This window comes from Dendrobium catenatum, unplaced genomic scaffold, assembly GCF_001605985.2.
Source record: "Dendrobium catenatum unplaced genomic scaffold, ASM160598v2 fragScaff_scaffold_1472, whole genome shotgun sequence".
Classification (NCBI taxonomy): domain Eukaryota; kingdom Viridiplantae; phylum Streptophyta; class Magnoliopsida; order Asparagales; family Orchidaceae; genus Dendrobium; species Dendrobium catenatum.
Window position 1 is genome coordinate 297,895 of NW_021319934.1, and position 17,808 is coordinate 315,702.

The 17,808-nt window shown below is 32.6% G+C and overlaps 2 protein-coding genes across 6 annotated transcripts in view; one reads left to right on the forward strand and one right to left on the reverse strand.

The window, feature by feature from the left end:
* LOC110116429 (dephospho-CoA kinase) overlaps positions 1–6,953 on the forward strand; it is a 16,697-nt gene extending 9,744 nt beyond the window's left edge. Inside the window, exons 2-5 of one of the 3 annotated variants that reach the window (XR_003702816.1) lie at positions 3,120–3,265; positions 4,144–4,589; positions 5,246–5,345; positions 5,449–5,740. Coding sequence is in view for 2 of the 3 variants with exons in the window: in XM_028700239.1 (XP_028556072.1) it covers positions 3,120–3,265; positions 4,144–4,579 (582 nt within the window). In the remaining variant the exon portion in view is untranslated. Of the gene's footprint in view, positions 1–3,119; positions 3,266–4,143; positions 4,590–5,245; positions 5,346–5,448; positions 5,741–6,816 lie in introns of those variants that run through there. The other 2 variants (XM_028700239.1, XM_020849986.2) reach the window with 2 other exon arrangements.
* On the reverse strand, positions 6,350–14,255 carry LOC110116427 (vesicle-associated membrane protein 724). 3 transcript variants are annotated; one of them, XM_020849982.2, is made up of 6 exons: positions 13,903–14,255; positions 9,021–9,162; positions 8,812–8,932; positions 7,519–7,581; positions 6,803–6,999; positions 6,350–6,575 (listed from the first exon to the last, which is right to left on the reverse strand). In XM_020849982.2, the coding sequence occupies exons 1-5, from the start codon at positions 14,126–14,128 to the stop codon at positions 6,820–6,822; spliced, it is 732 nt and encodes a 243-aa protein (XP_020705641.1). In that variant the 5' UTR covers positions 14,129–14,255; the 3' UTR covers positions 6,350–6,575; positions 6,803–6,819. The 3 variants fall into 3 exon arrangements, with proteins under 3 accessions (XP_020705641.1, XP_020705642.1, XP_020705639.1); XM_020849983.2 differs by having other exon boundaries at positions 6,350–6,610; XM_020849980.2 differs by lacking the exon at positions 6,350–6,575 and having other exon boundaries at positions 6,612–6,999; positions 13,903–14,254.
* Positions 14,256–17,808: the final 3,553 nt, after the last annotated feature.

The window sequence follows — 17,808 nt, forward strand, 5'->3', positions numbered from 1 at the left end:
TAGGGAAATTCCGCCGACCACCTCTCTCTCGTTCTTTGAGTAGAGAAGCCAAGGAAAGGAGAAGACGACGCCTCCCCTCTCCACTTCAATGTTGAATGGCGGATCATGAGATCCATCTTCCACCAAGTCGTTGGATCATCACCGGACAACCGCCAACCCCACCTACTCCGACTACTTTCCCGTGGACAAAGACTTCCGGCATCTTCTTCCTAGTGGTGATCTCAATTCAGTTGCAAAATCTTCTCTCGCCAAGCCTAGTGTAGTCGAGTGAATAATCCCCAAGGTGAAATTTCTCGTTATTAAATTTTGGATTGTTGTTTAATAGCTCTTAGCTTTGCTATTATTTTTTTTATTATCTCCGAGGATTAGCTAATTTACATGTACTCCTTCGCCTAAGCGAGTTGAAAACCAAGAATCTTTATTGAATTATCTTGTCTCGACAATAAGCTGTCAAGTGAAATTAAATTGTTTAATTCTTCTTAATTGTCTTAATGAGCTCCTTGCATGTGGTTTCACATCAGATTCTATATTGATATGATTGATGGACCAGATTGTCTAGAGATGTTATTTTAGAAAGATAACAAAATTGAGCTCTTACAGTTATTTCAGAATGTATAATTATATGTATATATATATGTGGCCCAAGTGGGAGATTGTTGGGAAATTTCTATATGTGGGCCAATATATTTTATACATATAAATAAAGAATTATACATTAGACACTATCTAAAATTAAGCCAATTAAATTTGTGATCTATTTGAGTATTAAATTATTATTTGGCTTATGTGACATCTCAATTAATTTTGTATGGAATTAATTTGTGTAGAGGCCGGGTATTTATTTTATTTTTATGATGGGCTGAAATAAAATATTTACACTTAAAGTATATAAGGGTCATGGTCCCCAGTTTAAGCGGCAAAGTTCTCATTTTTCTCTCATTTCCCATCTTGAGTGAAAAGAAGGGGTCTCTCGCTCACTTGGAGAACGCCGCTCTAAATGTGGAAGATCGAAAGACCTTGATTATGCATTTCAATGGATTCAGGTATGCTTCCGAAAATTCTTCTCGATGATTTGGCATGTGTTTCGGAGACGATCGAATTATGTTTTTCGTCTCCATGAAATCCTAACAAATAGCACATACAGCACCATCGTGCAAAAGTCCCATGGAGTCATACCATATAGCATGACTCACAAATTTAAAACTAGCAAGACACATTAAAAATTCGATTACTATATTGAAAACTCAACAGTGTAATAGAAAAAGATCCTTATGTACAAAAGCAATATCAATGTTATGTGAATAGAATATAGTATTGTATTAACATATTATGTAATATAAATTTTATGATGTTATCATGTCATTATACAATTCAAGCAAAGTCCAATGAGTTGTGGGAATAGAGAGGTGAAGCAATAATAGTGTAAAGTGGTTTCAATCAACCTGAGATGGATATGATTAGGCACCCATTCTTGACTTCAATAAATTAATTGAAATCAAGCCAATTTAACATCAAACATAAATGATACATGACTTGACCTTTGAAAATCATTCTTCATTCAACGCCTTAGTTTATCTGTCATACCTAATTATATTTTATACTTCTAAAGGGATTTCTAGATACTCATATCCAAATGCCGGAGACTAAATTAAGACAATGTAGAAGAGACAAGTCATGTTAATAAAAGTGAAAACTTTATGAGATTAATAAATATTTAGGGGACTAAGAAAAAAAAAGATACAAAGAAAAATAGCTAGAATTCTAAGAAAGTACTACATTAGATAAATATATTTACCCTTTTCTTGATGAGGGAGAGAAAATGAACATAACATATAATAAGCTCAACATAAGGGCAGAGACAATCCTAACTTGTGTATCAACAACAATATATAACATTGTTCCTCATTCAGGAATAACAAAGATAGAAATGAATCTATTTTGTAAGCTTTTTTGATTGATTATCATTCATCATTTGAGCACTACAAGTTAAAACTCTACATGTCAAGAAGGATAAAATGTATACTTTTTACATATTTGTCATGTTGCTTTAGCTAGATAGTGGAGCAAATACATTTGCATGAGAGTTGAGCCTAACAATGAGAATATTCTCATTATTTTATGTCTAATCTCCAATAATTTTTTTCTTATTCGTACATATAATTTAAATAAATTAATTTAAAAAAAACTAGAAAATGAATTAGCTTGTGCCATGTGCATTATGCGTTATATAACACACATAGTGCAAACGTCACACACTATTTTATTTTGTTGCTCCTTACAATGTAAATAGATTTATAAGTGAACTACAATACACTAAAGATTATAGCGAACTTTATTTTAGTTGCCATCTATGAAGGCAACCACCATTATTGATTATGTTCTATAATGCCTTCTTAAATTTTATTTAGTAATGTATTATTACGTGGTTGAGGAATGGAAGTGGTGCATAAGCAGTAGAGGCTTTTTATTTGAACTGATCAGCCCGACAAGTCAAGAAGGGAGGGAGGAGAGACAGGAAGGCCAAAACGCCTTTATTTCCTATTTTTGGTGGATTGTGGTGTGGAAGCAGAGAGGAGGAGATTTGAGATCAAGTTACTGGTTTTATTTTCACATTGCAAATAATTACATGTGATCACCTTATATATAACTTCTAAGACAAGTCTAGAAAATGCTTCAAATTCCAAATTAGTTTGGAAATAATAATTAATCCTTTAAAAACCAAGAAATGGACATAAAAATAAGAATTATGTCAAAATATTCAAAATACCTTCAAATTCCTCCACTAATGGCTGGTCCATGGAATATTGAAAATATTGCTTGCTATTTTGACGCAAAACTCCACAGTTTAGGCCTTTATTTAAGAAATTTAAAACTTGCATCATTAACCTACCAACAGAAGCTCAAACCTATTATCTGCCATAAATATTGTTTATAGATTTCATTCCCTTGATTATGCATTTCATGAGCGAAAATTTTCACATTACTCAATAAAAACCCTATAATTTATCATTTCGGATTACATTATCAAATCTGAACTTTTCTACTTGAAGTTTTTTTTTTTTTTTCAATTTTCTTGTCAAGTATTATATTAACATTAACTGGAAACTGCTACATTGCAGGATGTTGTAAAAAAAGGAACACCTGGATGGAGAAAGGTTGCTACTGCATTTGGAGATGATATTTTGCTTGAAAATGGAGAGATCAATAGATCACGCCTTGGGCAAATTGTTTTTTCTGATCCAGCAAAACGTCAACTTCTAAACCGGTATGTGTTTCAACATTACCATATATTTGTCCTTTAAATTACAATAGAAATCACAATTATACAGGAAACCTTTGTACATTACTGGCTGTAGACTAGTTTTGTAGGGCACTATAATTTTGATCACACCTGTTCGTTATTTTTTGTATATTTGATGCATTTATTATTTTTTCCATCACCTCATCCTCCGTAAATAATTGTATTTTTATTCTAATTTTTGCACTTAGCCTCTTCATTGTGATTTAGCATCTGCACTCAATTTTTATATCAAAACCTGATTATGCCAATGGTGATTATAAGACGATGGTGGGATTGAAAATAATTGGTATGAGGGTCTCTGTTGCAAAATTATTGATGAGAAGGTTCTTTAATAGACATTGTTTTAGGCATCTAGATGGACTTAAACTGAATCTCTAAAAGAAATGAAGGAGCTCTAACATTGAATTTGCCAACTATTCCACCTCTCTCTCTCTCTCTCTCAGTTATAAGAATTGACTTGGGGATTTGTCATCCAAGTGACCTCTAGGCGTTTACATTTTGACAGAGCAATCGAGCATAGTTAGCAAGCAACTAAGGTTGGAATGAGAGCTTGGAAAGTTTTAAGTTGCATACAAAAATTGGCACGATTTCCTTCTTATTGTTGTAATTAAGCTATTACACCTAGTAGGAGTTCAACTTTTCACAATTCTCATACTATTCCTAGAATGAGTAGATTGCAAAAATTTTATTAAAAATCTTTAGAGATAATATGATGTAGCTTATAAGAAATAAATTGCTAAGTTTTTCATGTATCTATTTCAGCAGTCCTTCCTTTTCTCGTTATGTTGATGCCAACTTATTGTCTTGCTTGTTTACAAAGTTAAACATATACCCTCATGCAGTCTTTTAGCTCCACATATATCTTCTGGCATATTTTGGGAAATTATGAAGCTTTGGGTGAAGGGATGCAAGGTTGTTGTCCTTGACATCCCATTATTATTTGAAACTAAGATTGATCGAAGAACGAAACCTATTATCGTCGTATGGGTAAATCCCGAAACACAGCTTCAGCGGCTCATGGCGAGAGATGGAATATCGGAAGAGGAGGCTAGAAACAAGATCAATGCTCAGACTTCACTGGACTGGAAGAAGACTAAGGCTGACATTGTCATCGATAACTCTGGTTCAATAGAGGATACAAGAACTCAGTTTCAGAATGTGCTGAAGCAGGTCACAGCATCCTTGAGTTGGAAAGAATTTGCCTTCTCCAGAGAAAGCGTGGCTGTGGTTCTTTTCTCTCTATTTATTGGCGCCTGGATGTTACACAGTCGCATTTGATTGATTACTGGTATGTCTTCTTATCCCAGAAGTTCATATATTTTTCATCTTATATATATATATTTTTTTTTAACTTTAACTCGTCAATAGAGTTTGAAATTATCTTCATTTTAAAATATTGAAAATCTTGACATAGAAGAGTGTGAAATTTGTCTTTCAAAATGTTGATTTGATCATTGGATGCTTATAAGAATGATTAGCTGGGCTTATTTTGTTGCTGTGCATGAAATAAGAATCTTGGCGCAGAAGCAATTTACTGCAACCTTTGAAATTTTCTGGTCTGGGTTATTGTATCGTAGTTCAAAAGTTTTGGTCGCTTTCAGTTCAAAGTTTGTATTTGCCTCTTTTTCTATTGTCAGATATTTCTCCTAGCTTGGAGGAGCTTAAATAAATATAAGAATTAGAAGATTTTGACAGATTAGGAAAGTTGAGCTAGATTTAACTTTTAATTATTTTTTTTCCGATTCGGTCTTCTATAAAAACTTTTTATTGTGTACGGACACCGGATAGAGAGAACCGTCTGGTGGCTACAGTAACTGTGCTTTTGACTGCACTTTTAGTATAGGCAGAGAAAAATTGAATGGTTCTCTCCGTCTAGTATCCGTACATAATAATCTCTCTTATAAAGCCCCTTATTTTCTGAATAATTGATAAGTTTTAGCTCAGGATACCTTCCTCAAAAATTTGCTTGGGAAGATATTTATTGATGTTTTGCAAGCCGTTTCTTCTTATTTTGCAAGACAATAATCAGGATAATTAGAAAAAGGTGTTTTTTACAGGACAGTTTTGTCTTGAAATATATCAAGAGTTTTCCAGAGCTAACTTTTGAGGATGATATCCTAAGCCTTTTTTTTTTGCTTCCCTGATAGGTACAAAGCTCCAGTTGATGGCACTGCACAGTTAATAAAATTCTCTCTATTGACATCACTCCCTTCACCTATAAGTTCTCCAATTCTCAATAGAATTTCAACTGTTTTTTCATTATTATTGACTCTATTTTCATATTCCATGAGGTTGTAGAGAATATTTTCTGGAAACAAGCAGTTTTTTTTTTTTTTTGAAACAAGCAGATATTGTCGCAAATGTTGAGAAACAGTTTAGGGTTTATTTTGTAATATCTGTACCCCTTATTTTCAAATTTAACCTTGCTTTTTCATTACCTCTATGCGGGCTTTGAAAATTTTCACTTTTACTCTGCTAATATTCGAATGTCCTTTTATTATTTTTTTGAAAGATAAATTGTATATTAAATAGAATGCCATATAGAGATTAATCTTGTTGCGGGATTTAGATTTCATTTGGGACAACTTTTTTTTTCTGCTTTTTAAATCTTAAAGTAGCTTTATAGTATAAAAAATTTAATTTTTTAAGAAACAGTAAAAAAACAGTTCCAAACGAAATTTGGGACCTTAATGATAATGTTATTATAACATTTAATGATGTCTTAAACTAATTTATGTGATAAATATTAATGATTTTATTTTCTCATAACCATCTATGATGAATGGGATTAAATATTTTTTAAAATTATTATATAAAATCTAACATTTAAAATAATTATAAAAAAAGTTCTTATCTCCCATACATTATGAGTACTTAAAGGATTCATGACTAGTAATTGCAAAAGGTTTTACTTAGATCATGAGTTTGAATTGCACACTTAGATCATAGAAAAATAAACTTTCAATATGTATTCAAGGGGTTGATCATGAAATTTCGACGGCTGTGATAAACTCGAAGATAGAGAAATTGGGGTCCACATAAAGGAGCAACAATAACCAATTACATCACATAAATATACATTTTTGCAAGAAATACTATTTCTTATATAAAGAAATATATAAGTCTTCAGCTTTGAGCATCTTCAATAATTTCAAACAAAGAAAAAAGTTTATCAATCAGATACTGATAGAACTAACTAGTGCTGAAACCAAAATTAGATAAATTGTTGAAGCCACCGAAATCAAAGCCAACTTTTAAAACCCTCCATCAAACTCTGTACAGATTTATGCAGAAAACAGAGATCAAATCCTTCAAAGCAACAATGGTGATAAACATTAGTAGTTAGTACTCTTCAGCAAATCATTCCAGTCAACAATTCCTTCCCATATAAAGCATCTAAAGAATAAATAAAGCAAGACTAAAAACAAGCAGATTTCTTTGTTCTTTGATATTTACATGCATTCTTATGTTGAAATCCAATTTTCTGAAAGTTTTATATACCTTTCTTTTAGCAGCGACTATGGTTTTGTATTTGCATTTCCATCCTCCTGTTTGGTGCAGTTGAATCCTTGACAAATGGAAACCCAAATAATGAGGACAAGCAGCAGAAGTATTCCAAGGATAAGCAACTTGATTTTCATATTATGAAACCACATCTTCTTGCGAATTTTTGTTCCCTGTTTCCTGAAATCTTGAGCCTGCAATAAGTTATAGCAAATTTGTTGCCATTACAAGTAATTCACACATATGCTGCAAGAAGTTTAAATTATTCTGTGCGGACAACATATTGTCCGGAGGCTAATCAGAACGCGTTATGTCACCTATTTGTTGTGTACCGCAGCTGTGTAACACTGTGTACCGGATAATGTGGTCTGTTCTGATTCACCTCCAGACGGTCCGATATCCGCACAGAATAATTTCTCTGCAAGAAGACTAGTAAAACAGTGGGGAAGAGGGATAATTGGCAGATCGAGGTTGCTGGCAAGAAGAAAAAAATGGGAGGAAGAAAATCGAAACAGTGAAAATCAACTTCCAAATTGGGAGATTATAAACTACAATGAACCACAATGACACATTAACTAACTCAACCCAAATTACTTGTTACAATTATTAGCACTAGCAGCATAACCTTCTTATGTAGTTATATATAATGTTTCCACTTAGTGAGGCCAAAAAACATATATGTCAGCCAATAATTGTGTAGTAGAGTGTCGTACCTGAGAATGCAAATCAGTTGTCTTTTCAGCTAGTTCGTTAAGCTTTTCACCTCGATCAATAGCCTGAAAGAAGCAGCAGGCATAAGTTATCTACTATAATAGCAATGAAAGCCTGAAAGGGTTGCAACCGTTGTATATATTCAACTTTCATGTGGCACTCAATATTTTTCACATTAAGAACAGTAAAAGTCTAAGTTTGGCCCAAATAATTAGCTAAGATGTTAATCAAATGAAGTATAGCCTAAGATCAGTTATAAATAAGTAGGCATAAGGTCAACTACAAATAGGGAATTAAGGCCAACTAAAGATTGAAATTCATATAAGCTACTGAATATTTTGGATCTATTATAGAAAAGAATGGGTGGTGATAATAAATATCTCCAAATATTATTCTATAATAGGACATCATAGAGACTTGCAAGTAAATAGTATCAAAATGCAATTAGGATGGTTTTGTTGTACAAAACAAAGTGTTGGGAAGTAAAAAGATTGTTTATAGCAATGTTCAATATGAAAAAATTGAGAACATTAAGATAAGTATACGGCAATACTACAAAAGATAAAAGAGGAATGATTGTATTAAAAGGATTATTGGAGTGACATCTATTTAAGATAAGATAGCTCAAGATAGATAGGATGGTTTGAAAATATACAAAGGTCCAAAAATACACCCATTAAATGGGTAGTTAAAATTACTGTCAAGGATTACAAAGGAAACGAAGTAAAGCTAAGCAAATATGAATAGAAGTTGTAAAAAAAAAAAAGTGAGAATAGGCTACACAACTCAAACAGTACTTGATTGGAACAAATGAAAATTGAAGATTCATAAAACTACCTCAAATAATTGTGATAAGGCTAATGACTATACAACAAAAACAACAACAAGTCTTTATCCCACTATGTGGGTCAGCTACCTAAATCATTTTTCTCCACTATTTCATATTAAAAGCCAAATTCTCATTTAAATCTAATAAAAATATATCATTTTTAATACTTTCTAATCAATTCTTTTTAGGTATACCTCTATCTTTCTTAACACAGGCCGTATCTAATACATCTACTCTCTTAACAATGTCATCTAAAGGCCTACATGATAAGGCTAATGATGGTGATGAAATAAATTAAATGAATGTTGGAGCTATAGTCCTTGTCAAGAGTAGCACAACAAATTATTTCAAATCTAACAACTGAAAAGTACATCCAGATTCATAAAGAAAATATGGCTTTCCATAGTACTTTGATTTAAGATTGTTCAGTAGAGATCAAAGATATAATTCAAACGATGCTGAATACCTTTTCTATATTTTCAAACATAATGCTCTTGATTTCTGAAATTTGAGCCTTCACTTTTAGAAGCTTTTCTATCTCATCAGCGTGCTCAATGGTATACTGCATGTGCTCCTTAATCACTGATCTGCACATTAAGCTCACATTATTGCTGTGAAAAAAACAACATAGAAGGCTCAAGATGTGCCTTAGTGAAGAGCATGACTCAATCATACCCAAATTCTTTATTCAGACTTTTTGCAATTGCTGTGTCAGCCTTGCCCCCTCCATATCTCTTTTTGAAGTCTGCCTTCACTCGTTCCAAAAGGGCCATCGAGATATGCTTTGGAACAGATTCCTTTGCGACGACACAATATACTGCAACATTTACAGCAAAAAAGGCAAAAAAAAAAATTATGTATGATTTAGGTTTTCTTAAACTCTTACAATTCTCAGCCATTCAAATAGTTATCATTTTAAGTTTTATGATATCTCTTCTCATCAATGAGACACGCCACATCCATTTCTCAGTTTGAATGTATAATGACACTTCATAACAAAGGCAAAACTTAAACTGAGCAAGTATCAGAAACTATTACCAAATACGATCTAAAGAAAAAACCAAGTAATTATTCAGTTATAATTATTATGTAGAACACAAAACAAAGGAAAATTTACACAATTCAAGCTAAACTGAAAAAAAGCATGACTAGAGTCTTGTTTCAACATTCACAATCAATGCATGAAGTTATATCCCCAGTCTTATAAAAAATTAAAAGCTATATTACATTTGCACAAACACCATCCAAATCATGATGACTGCATGTATGCGCTATTAATATATTCATGTATGTTATCATCATTCGACATGCACCATGCATGGTAAAAGTAGTTGCATCAAAGTGGGGTTGCTGATCTGATTCTCCCAATCTCTGCTATTTCACTTTCTTTATATTAGCCATCTCTGATAATCATATCAGAGTAAGGAGTCATGTCTTCATGGTGGCCTAACTAGTCAAAATCAAGAACTCTCCAAAGATAACCATATACATATATAAAATCGCATTTACCATATCACCAACTATGTATCTCTGTACCAGTCATAGTCCGATTTTGCCACATCTCCCAAATCACCCGTCTTGTTAGATACACCTAAGAACTGTTGTGACAGTGGCTTGTAAGGGCCACAATCCTTTTGTGGCCAACTTAAGTCAGTTCATGCCAGTCGCCAAGTTCCATCAATTCATGTGACCTAATGTAATACGCCTAGGGCAACATTCTATGGTGAAATCTAGACTGAGTAGCACAATAAAACATAAAAAAAAAAAAAACTACAATTCACAAGTTATCAATTCTTAACTTTCGCAAAAAATAATAGTCACCTCCAATACTACAACAACAACAACAACAACATCATCAAGCTTTTGTCCCACTACGTGGGATCGGCTACATAGAATTTTTTTCTCCATTGTGTTCTGTTAAAAGTCAAATTCTCGTTTAAATCTAATAAAGAAATATCATTTCTAATATAAAAAAATAAATAAATACACTTAAATAATTCAAAACAAAAATGTAATAGGTTCTAAAATTTAAAATCATAGAAAAAAATTTTAGATCGAACAAAATAATTCAACAATTAATATTCACATCACAAAAAATAATTCGGCACATATCAAACTTCCCAAAATTTTAATCACACACATGCACTAGTCACCAAACATGTTATGAGCAAAAAGAATGAGAGAAATCGTCTTTGAATGTTTAGGCCAAACGTCAGTACAAGAAGCATCCCCATAAGTTATTGTCAAGACCTACAAAACATTCAAAGAATCGGCATCCAATAGCTCATATATGCATTGAGAGATAATTTGTAAATTTATTGAATCATTGAATGAATATTGCATGCCTCGGGATGTTATTTATAACATAAAAAAAACCTCAAATATAAAAACTTCTTTATAAGGATATAGTCAAATATAACAGTCAGAAGGCAACAGGACAATAGGGCAAGATCTCTAATACTCGATTCCATCACATGAAATTCTCGATTCCAGTACATAGGCATAGGAAAGCCTACAACAATAAAAGGGAGCAGTAGTCGGAAGCAATAAGTAGTGGAAGTAGCAGGAAGATAATAGTGGTAATGGAAAACTTGAGGGCACTAGAAGTCAACAACGAAGGCAGAAGGCAACAGGACAATAGGGCAACAAAAGTAAGTAAACTGTTGTCAAAATAGAGATGCTAGAAGGAAATAGAAAGAAACAAATGTTCCATCCAATTCTTTCAAAATCAATAATTGTTGAACTAAATCTGAAATCAAAGCATGTTGAATTTGGAATTTAGTAGGGTGAGTCGAAACCTTATGGTACTAATCCAATGCCAACAATATAATTTAAAAAAAATAGAGACACACCTCATTCTCATAAAAACTATCTTAGGCATGAATTACAAAGAACAAACCAAAGAAAAATTACATCATAAGACTCTAATGCTCATCTCAACACATACATTTTGTGCTTTAGATGAGTATTGATATTTATATATATGGGCACAATTTTTGTGCTTCATTCAAAATGATTCATGACTTACATAAATAGCTTGATTACGATACTGTATAAGTTATGTTTGACATTAATCATCAATGGTGAACACAATGTCTAAAGACAAATTAGCTTTTGGAATAAGATGAGTAAATCCATCTTATAAAGAATATTGGCACCACTTTTGGATCTAACTCATTTATCTGATTGTGTTCAACTAGATGTCAAACATACCTAGTTGGCTCAAACACTATCTTAGCTACACTTTGAGTGGGTATTATATACACCTAGTGTTAGTTCTTTGTGGAATTTAATTGTGTCTATCAATCGGATTGTATTGTTACCTTGGACCTCAATTCCATTGGTTGAGCTTGCGCGCGCGGGATCCTCCCCCTGCTTGGGTTTGGGTGCTTTGCACCCCAATTTTCTCTCTGTACAATCATACAACATTGCAGTGTTGTGTGCCCAAGTGATGCGGCACTAAGACTTAGGCAAGAGATAAAAGGTGCAGCATTGCAGCGCTCTAGACCTCAACGCTGCGACGTTGTCAGATAGGCAAGGGACAGAGAGTAGAGTGCCATGGGCTCCAAACCTGGCTTTGCGGCACTGCAAGGCAGGTTGAGTAGTTTTATTTCTCTTTTTTCAAGAAGGGTTGCATCGCTTACTAGTTTTGTCATGTATCTCTTTTTTAGTTCTAGTAGAGAATGATGCAAGGGTGAAGAGAGAGGGATAGAGAGAGAAAGAGAGAGAGAGATCTAAACTATTTCTCCCAAATTTTCATAGTGAATTTCTTGGTGTAGTGTGGCTCCGTGATTTCTCCCGATTTTGGGTTTTTCTCGTTAAATCCTAGTGTTCTTTCTTTTCATTGCATTTTCTCTTTTTTGTTTATGTTTGTTGTGTGGTTTTACTTCCCCAACAACTTATCTAGTTAGAGATATTTATGTCCAAATCAAATTATGGGTTTGATCAGTCCCAGTGTAATGAATCCTATTGAGGAATGATTGAGGCAATGCAAGCTTGGCCATGGTTACTTAATATATATTAGATGCATCGGTCAGGAGAATGTCCCATTTAACTAATTCAGACTGGCTTAATATTATTTTAGTTGAATCTAAACCCAAGGACATCCTTCACATGATCTAAGAATCTACATCATCATGGGATGAATATACAATTCTAAGGATATCCCAAAGAATATTCTAGAGGGCTTAAGGTTTTTGGACTTGATCTTGTTCAGTCTTTGACCAAATGATTTAGGATGATGTGAACAAATCCTCTAGGGGCCCAAAGAATATTCTAGAGGGCTTAACGCTTTTGGACTTGACCTTGTTCACTCTTTGACCCAATGATTTAGGATGATGTGAACAAATTCTCTAGGGGCTAACACAACCTATTCTATTAGATTAAGCATATCTTAGGCTAGCTTTGACCAAACTAATGTGGTATAAATATTTATACTTCACTTTAGACTCTAGAAAAACCCATTCAAAACCCATATGTTAACCTTTCTTAGCTAGGTCAACATAAGATAATTGATAGCCCTAACATGTTTATATTTCCTAACATGTTTATATTTCCTAGGCAATATCATGGCTTCTTAGTGTAAACCAAGTGGATCCTAGCTAACCCTAGGTTCTTCTACAATACCCTAGGCCTCAAGGGACCCATCTAGATCAGCCTAGCCCACCAAGTCAATCAAGTGACAATCCAATGATTTGTTCAGACCTAGTTTAGTTAAGATGGCTCTGAAGACAACTCCAATGTCATAGGGCTCATCCACCTTCCACCATATAATTCATCGCTAATGTTTATGTTTACTATTTTGTAACAAAAACTTTTTCAATTACAAGAAAGGACATCATTTATAACCGATTATAATTATTAGTGGAATCATTTCAACAAGATTAGGCTCATGATTTTTCCCTTTCAGGTTTTTTCACATAAAAAATTATGGTATCCCTTGCAAATCTCTTATCTATGGAATCTTTGTGCAATGCTAACATAACGAACTCTCTCACTTTGTTGTAACAAATGTTTTGACATGTGACAGTTATCATAGTCTTTGTAGTTGTTGCTAACATCATTGAGGACACGACAACAACAAATCTATAAGAGTTATGCTTCGATCTTAGTAGCTTTCAAACAACATGGGATTGTTTCTTTGAATGGTAGGTAAAATCACCAACACTATTATCAGTAGGATGCCCTGTTCTCTAATTGAAACTTAGACAAAGCACCAAAAATCAAGCTTCAAGGTTCAGAAAATCTAACAACTCTCTATAAACTCAGACAAAGCGAAAAGAACAATTCCGCTTGCAACAGATGTTCGCCAAATTAAAATTTGATGAATTCTAACGTTCGTAAGATCTGCATACCAGTTAATAAGCAACATATTTAAAATGCACCGAAAGGTACTTCCATTGAAATTTTTCCACATCAATTCTCACCAATAAATATTTAAAGGAGTAAATTCTCGAAAATTACCTACGCCGGAGTAACATAGACCAGATCTGATATAGGGAGTGAGAAGTTTAGGAAATGTGTATGAGGGATGAGAGATAAAGTGACTGGAGAATACCATAGCCGTCATGGAGGAGGAAATTGAAGGTGTGGTGGTCGCAGGCGTACGTGTAGCGATTATTGGAGGCTGGAAGCCTTTGAAGGCATTGCGCAGCTATCGCCGGAAAGTTTCCGGTGTACTCTGTAAACTCAGCTAGCACTATTGTACCCCGAGCAACGAAACTGTAAATGAACCAACCTTCCTCCTGCTGCTTGTCCCCCATGCCGCCACCCACGGAAACCATAGCTCAATAATGGCAGCCGATGCCGGTAGAGATTCCCAAGTGAGGTTTTCTGCGTCTCTCTCTCTTGAGAGAGCCGCTGATTCCGCAACCTCCGGCTCCTTGTCGGTGTGGTTGGTGAAAGTTTCCACTTTCTACTCCACACTGCGAGTGCGTGATGAGCAGTGAAAGGTTAAAAAAGGGTACTTTGGGAAGCAGCGAACAGCCTTAAAGAACCTATAGCCAATGAACACGTAAAGGAAAGTCGAATTTGAGCAAGGTAGCAGTTCTGTTAAGAGCTGAGCTGGGTCAAGATTTTAATATTCATATTTCCATTATATTTTATTTAAATGATTAATTTACTTTTATATATATAAAAATTTCAAAACACGAATAGCTTCCTGTTTATTTGAGAAATTATTCTGTATGGAGATCGTTTGGAGACTAATAAAAAAGTGTCACATCAATTGTACCGAGTCGTGATACCGAGCAAAGGAGTGACGTGGCGCATTCTGGTTGGTCTCCAGACAGTATTCGACGTCCACACATAATAATTAATCCTGATTCGAGAGCTTGTGTACCAATTTGTACAAGGGTTTTGAAATTTGAATTCTTTTTTATAAATCAAAAGTATTTTCATCCGAAATAAACTTTAGAGTATATTTTTTCCAAGAAAAAAACAAGATATATTTTTGGCCAATTTCAAGTAGTATGAGGAATATAAAGCAAACTTTTTCATTGGATATAGTTTTAAAACTTTAAATTATCTATGTTAATATAAGCAAGAAATAAATTATGAGCATCAAAAGATTAAGCTATAAGCTATGCTAAATTATTTGATTGATTAAAAGGATAAGCTCATATAAGCTTTGTAATCTTGTTAAAAAATATAACCATTATACATATATTCTTGAGTTTTCCCCTTAATATTAGAGATTGTGAAATATAGTTTAATTACTTATGAGTGATGATTTCTTATGGATTCAAACCCAATGTTTGTGCCTATGGAATATCTCATCTTGTGGTGATTTAGATTTTATTTGGGATAATTGTCTTACTGCTTTTTAAATCAGCTTTTTCATAATATATATATATTTCTAAAAAATTTTATATCAAAAAATTATTTTAAAAAATAGCAAGAAAAATATCTCAAACGATACTTTAGTACAAGTCATCCTTCAAAACATAATAAGTCATCCTTCATGCAGGATGCATGAAGGATGACAACAAAAGAAGGGACATCATGTGAAGGTCTTGATAATAATGAAGGCTTAAACAACATGTCTGACTGAATATGGCAAGATAAATATACATTCGTAGTATAATTTTTGGAACTCCAATGGACCAATGACTCTATTCATAAATCGTTGGCTTGGTGTGAGAAAGGAAGGACTGGTGCCTCAAGCTAAAGGTGAATTGATTGATAGTATAATTGAAATTATATTGGCAATAATATTGATACAACATAGTATAATAAATTGACATGATTCATTAAGTGATATATATTACTCTTTATCATATGCCTTATAGTTTGATATATCTCTTTTGGCTTTACTCATTATGATAATTTTATTATTAATTTTTAAGATTATTATTGCTCGTATTAAGTGATAATTTATATTGGCTAGAATTGAACATATGTATTAATTCTTTTATTTTTTATTGAAAGCGGTGATAGTGTTTTGGTTACTTGCTAGGCTTTTATGCCCATTATGTGGTTTTAATTGATTTCAGGTAAAGAGCCTACAGCTTGAGGCTGTGTATTGATGCTAGTATAGTTTTATTTCAACTTTTGATTTATGTATTTTTGTAGTCAGTGTTGCTATTGAATATATTATTTTAGACTCTGGTTATAGATTGTAATTAGCAATAGTAGTAATGTGAATTATATTTTTGTATTTTATAAATTTTTAATGCAATTAAATAGCTTTAGATGTTTGTATTGATATGATTGATAAATGAGTGAATATTGATTATATATGAAAAAAGAGAATATAAAATATGTTCTTTCGCTTAGATATTGGGATATGACAAAGTAAATCAGGCAAATGGACCAAAAGAGAAGACATCTGAATTTGCTACTGAAGTGTTTTTAGTGACATCTAAGAATATGGAAAAGTTTGATGATATGATTGCTTAGATGATGATCGATAAATTAACAAAATATTTTAGAGTGAGTTTTAAGAAAATTGGTGAAAGTAGCAGAAAAAAAACTGGTAGCATTGCCGGAGCACCTGCCACTCTATAATATATATACATGGTGTGAGAGAAGACATGGTACACTGCTATCAGATATTAGATAATAAGATAATGTTTTTGAAGCGTTGATTATGGGCACCGAATGGAAGAATGCCCATTATGTGGACTTGGGTAAGAATATGTTCGAATTAGAAGTAGAAAGTTGGAATCTATGAAAGAGACTCCTAGAGTGCCTGAAAATAGAACTCATACTTTTTTATTTAATTTATTGCTTAAACCTTGAGTTTTTTTTCAATGATTTTAGAATTTATTTTGTTATGATTTATATCTGATAAAGATTCTTGAGTTTTGAATCAATTTGATTTCATATATTATACATTTGATTTTTTTTTTTACTTTGTATTATTTTATTTTGTATTACTCGTGAGAAATGTAGAGGTTGAAATTTTTCTAAAGTGGAGATATTGCAATTGCTCTTATTTTGACTCAGTCAATTTGTTTTAGGAGTTATTATAAGTCAAATTTGAAAATCATATTCTCCAAAAAATATATATTATTGTGTTTTACTTATAATGAATTTTTCATAATTTTTAGGTACTTGTGCAAATCCTTAAAAAAATTGGCACATGTTAATACAAGTAAAAATTTTGAGATCGTTATATGTCCATTTTGCTAACCGATTTCATCAATTTTTTAAAAATAAAATGAGATAATTTTTTTAAAAAAATTATAATTTTTAAAACCCCAAGAGAATTTATTTGAATTTATATTAAAAATGATTAAATTATACATTTCTATTATTATATTATTATTATAATATCTAAGACCACTAAGTGATATTATTCGTGTTTCACTCCACACGTTTTAACACAGAGCCTTAGGTATAAGGAATTAGGGAAAAAAAGATAAGAGGGGAAATAAAATATAGGGTTTGAAATTCGTGGAGCAATTTTTGACTATAGGTTCTATTGGAATATTTACTTTTCTCACTATAAGGAACTATTAGCCTATTTTTGCTTTCAACAATTTAATATTTTTTTGATTAAATTTGTATTTTAATTATAAAAAAAATAGAATAATTTTATATTGATAAAATTTTCAGCGTTTAACTTTTTTGTATATGTGATAGATCTTGTCAATATTAGCTTTTGACAAGAATATATTACATTTTTACTAGTTGAATTTTATGTTTTTGGAAGGATTTTCATCCTTCCACCCTAATTATTATCTAGTAGAATATCAATTTTAATCTAGACCTAATTGTCAATTACTTGGTATCAGTTAATCCCAATTGTCGCCCAATTAGCTATCAATTTTAAGTAGGCCCAACTATCAACCAATTGGTATCAGCCAACCCCAATTGTAGCCTAGTTGGGTATCGGTCTTAATTAGACCCAATTGTCAACTAATTCGTATCGGTCTTCATCTTCCATGTTAACAAACATCCTTTCATCTAGCCTCCCTTATATGTAAATGCTATATTTTGTCAATTTCATGTATGAAAT